Source organism: Lichenostomus cassidix, chromosome W (genome assembly GCF_008360975.1).
Source record: "Lichenostomus cassidix isolate B80296 chromosome W, HeHo_3.0, whole genome shotgun sequence".
Taxonomy (NCBI): Eukaryota; Metazoa; Chordata; class Aves; order Passeriformes; family Meliphagidae; genus Lichenostomus; species Lichenostomus cassidix.
Window position 1 is genome coordinate 8,494,746 of NC_139510.1, and position 5,676 is coordinate 8,500,421.

Genomic DNA, 5,676 nt, shown 5'->3' on the forward strand with positions numbered 1-5,676 from the left:
AAGGAAACAAGCAGCAGTCTCAATGTGAGATATAAAGCAAGCTTCATTTATTTAAACGCGTGTGCTCTTTATATACTGTTACAGTGCTTATATTTATTAATCACTAATCTACTCGTTAATTGCAGCAGTTACAGCTTACATTTCTTCTACATTCCATTCTCACATCCACAGGGTTTACCCCTCATTCTTTGTTAATCATAAGTTCCCTCCCGTACATTCCTTACACAGCTGCATCTTTTTGATATTTTCTCACGAGGAATTCTCAGGGAAGCAAGCTACTGCGGCCTGTATATGGCCTGACTGCTACTTAGCTTAACAATGATCTTGCTCGCACAAACCTTCTAATAATTCATGTCCGTGATCTTGAAGCCATTGTGTAACAATTCCCCCTTTTCTCTTTTGGGCGAGCAGGATCCCGTTAGTTGTTTGATTAATTTGCTTAACAACACACTTATAAGTAATTTTCACTACAATAACTATCAATATAAGAATTCCTAGCCAACGTAGACCTTCTTTAAGCAAGGATATCAGCCATGGTGACAGACCTCCAAACAGGGATGATAACCATTTGTCTAAAGGATTGACATCAACTGTAATTGTAGAGGTGTGTTTTTTCAACCACTCTAGTTGCTTATGGATGGAATTGCTATGATCTGACAAATTAAAGCAGCACATCCCTTCAAAGTCTTTACAACCATGGCCTTGAGCTAACAATAAAAAATCAATAGCAGCTCGATTTTGAAGCACGGCATGTCGCAAACTCTTTTGGTCAAGCAGCAATTGGGAAATAATATTAGTAGTAACATTTGCTTGTTTAACTGTCCAACATGCTAGTTTCTCAATTTGCCTAAGGGCTCTTGCAGCGGCTATTCTGGGGGTGAACAGGGAGGTGAACACCTTAGCTGTTACTGACCATAATTCAACATCATCTTTGCACCGTGAGTCTAGTTGGTGAGACAGAGAACGCTGCTGGCGCTTTGGCTCAGCGACTACGCTAAGCCACATGCGTTGGTAGGGTGCTAAAAGAGTTAGTTCTCCTAAATAGCATGGCCCTCCAAAGACGTTATGAGGGACTCCTTGCCATGCTCTGTCTCCACATATTAAGAACACAGATGGAGGTAACGCTTTGGGTGTTCTGTTGTTCCAAATTGTAATCGGTGGTTCTCTCATTTCAGCTCCCAAAGCACCCAAGCTCTGATTAGCAGTGTTGTTACTTCCGCAATAGCCGCCTTTAACAGTGTATGAGTATTCTGCTATATTTATCGGGCTGACATTTGTCCAGCCTTCGTTAGAGTGACTTAGATCTGGGTTTGGGTTTCGTTGTCCACTTCGCACACACATGTAACTGCGCCCTATATATTTAATTTCTGCCGGGCCTTGCCACAGGCCTGTGCATGGGTCGCGATACATAACTATCATGGGTGCTTTATGCTCTGAAGCTGCAGCTCGGCCATGCACCTGTGCAGGAGGAGAATCCTGGTCTGAAAAAATACACAAATAGTTTAACACAAACAATGTTTTAGACAGCTTTTCACAAACATCACAGATATCATTGAACTTGTCCAAGTATCGTTTCAAGGTTTGATTTGCTCGCTCGACAATGGCTTGCCCTGTTGGTGAATGGGGAATGCCTGTTACATGCTTGACCCCCCACTGTTGACAGAATTGTCGCATTTTTTCACTGACATAGGCGGGCCCATTGTCGGTTTTGATCTGTTGAGGCACTCCCATAACTGCAAAACAGCTTGTCAAATGCCATATGACGTGGGAAGCCTTCTCTCCTGTCTGAGCCGTGGCCCACAGAAATCTGCTGTATGTGTCGATTGTAACATGCACATACTTTAGTCGGCCAAACACTGCTGGACATGGGTGATATCCATTTGCCAAAGTTCACAAGGGCCTAAACCTCGTGGATTCACCCCAATTCCTAGGCCTGGCCCATGATGGCTACAACTAGGACAAGCTCTGACAATGCCTCTTGCTTCTTCCATAGTTATTTTAAACTGGTGGAAGAGTCCCTTGGCATTTTGATGAAAAGTGTTGTGAGCTTCTCTGGCTTTAACAAATTCGCTCAGTGGTACTGCTACGGAAACCAAACGATCCACTCTCTCATTGCCTTCTCCAAGGCCTTTCGACCATTTGTGGCTTCGTATATGAATGACAGCATAGGCACATTCTCGCTGATAAATTGCAGCCTGCAGCTGTCTCAGGAGTTCAAACAGTCGTTTATTTTGGCAGTCTTTAAGTCGGGCATCCTCGATACGTTGCACTATGCCGGTGACATACATGGAGTCAAAAACTACATTTAACTCTGTAGAGTGCCAGTTCACAAAGGCCCAGATGACTGCTGCCAGTTCCAGGGTTTGCAGTGAGTCTTCTTCTTTCGCGGCTAATAGGTGATGATGCCATTTACCATCTTGCATCCGAGTTGCCGCTGCACATCGAGATTTCCTTCCTGCATCTGTAAAAACTGTTACTGCATTTTGCAATGGGCGTTCACTCCTTTTTGGTATTGTAATCCAATCTTGGTTACTCACCCAGCACAGGGTGGTAGACTGCAGTGGCTCCACATTAATTTCCACTGCCTGGGACAGCAGGCTAATTTGCAGCGCTTGTGAATGCTGAAGGTACCACTCGAGATCTCGTCGTTTCATTGGTAGGTAGTTTCTGGCTCTTGGCTTGTTAACTGTAAAATCCTGGTGCGGCCCTTCTGGATCAATTCTGCTATGTTTTCAACTTTTTGTTGAATTGTAGTTTTGGGCTGAATGCTGGTAAACAGCCATTCTAATATTTTCACCTTATTCTCCCCCTTTTTATTTTTGCACTGCGTCAGTGCACCAAGGAGTTGTTTTTTTGCCGCTTAAAATTGTAAGGTCCATGGGAATGTCTGAGTCGCAACAGTCGACCCAGCGCTGTGCGATCTGTGTACCGATCTTCTGAATAATCTGCTGTTGCACTGGGGTGGGATGCACTGTCCATGCTGGGTCGGTGCCTTGTAGCAATGGTTGCAAAGCATGAATGTCATCATTTGAGATGCCAACAACTGGACGTAACCATTGAATGTCTCCCAGGAGGTGCTGTGCGTCAAGAAACGTCTTCACCTGAGTGTTAAGCTGTAATTTTTGTGGTCTCACATGCCCTTTTGTTATTTGCCATCCCAAGTATTTCCAAACAGGGTTACGTTGGATTTTTTCAGGAGCAACAATTAGTCCGTGTCTGCTTAACTGCTGCTGTAGCATGTTTTCTTGGCTGCTAGTAAAGGCTGAGGCCTGGGCAAATAAAATGTCATCCATGTAGTGATAGATCAATGTTTCAGGCCATGCCGTACGAATGGGCTGTAGTGCATTGGCCACAAACAGCTGGCACAGGGTGGGGCTATTTTTCATTCCCTGTGGCAGAACAGTCCATTCAAATCTTAGGAAAGGGGCTTCTCTGTTAATCGTCAGTAGGGTAAAAGCAAATCGTGCAGTGTCCACTGGATGCAGTCGAATTGTAAAAAAGCAGTCTTTCAGGTCAATGATCAGCAGGTGCCATCCCTCAGGAAGCATGGCAGGGTTTGGCAATCCAGGCTGGAGGGCCCCCATTGCTTCATTTATGCATTAACTGCTCGCAGGTCGTGTAACAGTCTATATTTGCCGGATTTTTTCTTGATGACAAAGATGGGCATATTCCAGGGGCTCGTGGAAGGTCGCAAATGTCCTTGTTGCAGTTGTTCTTGTACTAAAAGCTGTGCTTGTTCTAGACTTTCCCCTTTTAGCCGCCACTGCCCTATCCATACTGGCTTATCGGTAGTCCATGTGAGTTGGATCGGGAAAGTCCATCTGACAGCGACCGCTGGGGAAAATGCTGATTGGTTAACACAAGTCCTAGTTGATCTAGCACATCTCGGCCAATTAAGGCATGCACTCCTTTAGGTAAGGGCATGATGGTTACATGGATCGTAGCCACTCTGCCTTCAATGGCTACCTGAATTGGGTTGGAGCTCCGCTGCACGGAAACTGAACCTCCAACACCTTCGATTCCACTCAAGGTGTGGTGATGCAGCCATTCTGTTGGCCAGCAGGCTGTGGCCATGATAGTAATATCTGCACCTGTATCAAGTAGCGCTGACAAGGTTTGAGAGATATCTCTCCGAGTCCAGGTAGTTTCCACAACTGGTCGTTCTGTCAATGGAACTGTTAGCATTGCAAGTCCTCCCGTAGAGCCAAATCCACCGGATCCTCGGTGCACGAGTGCTTCGTGTTGTTGCATCTGCGCAACCATTTGTGGGAGCGGAACAAGCTGAGCTAGTCTGGTGTTTTTAGGAATGTAGATAGGGGGAAACATAGTCTGCACCATGATGTAAATTTCACCTGTAAAATCAGCATCAATTACTCCTGGTAATACAAACAGTCCTTTTATGCTAGCAGACGAACGGTCCACTAGAAGTGCGCCCACAGGTTTGTTGCCAATGCACAGTGGGCCTTGAATTCTAGTGGGAATTTTCACAGGGCGCAAATTGGTGATTGTCACGCCTACTGCTGTTGCCAGGTCCAGGCCGAGGCTTCCTTTTGTGGCAGGCCGAAGGGTGTTTGCTGATCGAAGGGGTTGATGGCGGGCGAGCTCATCTGCGGAAACGCAGTCGTGTATGAAGGCTGAACTGGTGGGATAGTTGCGGGAGAGAGGGCTGGAGCTGCTATTTGTGTCAGGGCGTGGCGGCTGGACGCGCTCTTCTTCCCGTTTCCCGACCGTCGGCAAGCTAGCGTGGCGTGGGTGTCGCTGTTGCAGTTGTCACACCAGACTGGACCCTTACACTGCTTTCTTGTGTGTCCCTCAAGCCCACAACGATAGCACTTCATACTTTTCCCTGATTTTGTCCCACCTGCAGACAAGCTAAGGGGTCGCAGTGGCCCTAAAGCAGCAAAGACTTGAGATTGCGTTTGGGCTAGCTTCTCTCCTAGCTTATCTCCTAGCTTATCTCCTAGCTTATCTCCTAGCTTATCTTCCATAGCTGTCACCAATTCTGCTACAAATGCCTGGGTACCTACTGGCACGCGACTCAGGCGTTCTAACATCATCTCTAGGGTAGCATCCATAGGCAGTGTGACAAGAATGCTTTTTGTTTGCTGGTTACAATTTTCTGCCACACACTGACGCAATAATGCTCCTGACATCCATGGTGCTACCCCAGCAGCTATCATTGCAGCTGAAACTTTGTCAACAAAGCTGGCAAAAGACTCATCTTTTTCTTGTTTAATAGACATATAAGATGGCGGGGGGGGCGGTATGCACTCTGAATATAGCATCTCGTGCGGTCCGCATAGATTCTAACAAAATGTCTGGACCTGTTTGCAATTGCTCAACAATTGTAGACCACAACCCCTGGCCCATTAACTGTTCTGGAATGACCCCTCGCAGGGGGTCATTTTCCCCCCGTGGCTGATTTGCCGACTCTTGGCACAGCTCTCGCCAGTGAGCTTGCCACAACAACTGTTGCGATTGGGTCATAATCATTTTAATAATAGTTTTGATGTCTTCTGGACACAGTATATAATTTCCCCAAATATAATTCAACATCATTCTCGTGGGCTCACCATGCAGACCCGATTCAGTAGTTGTGCTACGCAGCTGCATGAGCAGCTTCCAATCGGTAGCAACATGGGTCGCTTGCTGCCCACCCCCTTGCAGTGGCTCAAA

General features: G+C 46.4%; 1 protein-coding gene across 1 annotated transcript; it reads right to left on the reverse strand.

The window, feature by feature from the left end:
• LOC146425447 (uncharacterized) lies at positions 1 to 1,325 on the reverse strand. Its single transcript, XM_085041735.1, has one exon. It carries the CDS (start codon positions 1,168 to 1,170, stop codon positions 313 to 315), a length of 858 nt encoding a protein of 285 aa, XP_084897861.1. The 5' UTR covers positions 1,171 to 1,325; the 3' UTR covers positions 1 to 312.
• Between the last annotated feature and the right edge of the window lie 4,351 nt (positions 1,326 to 5,676).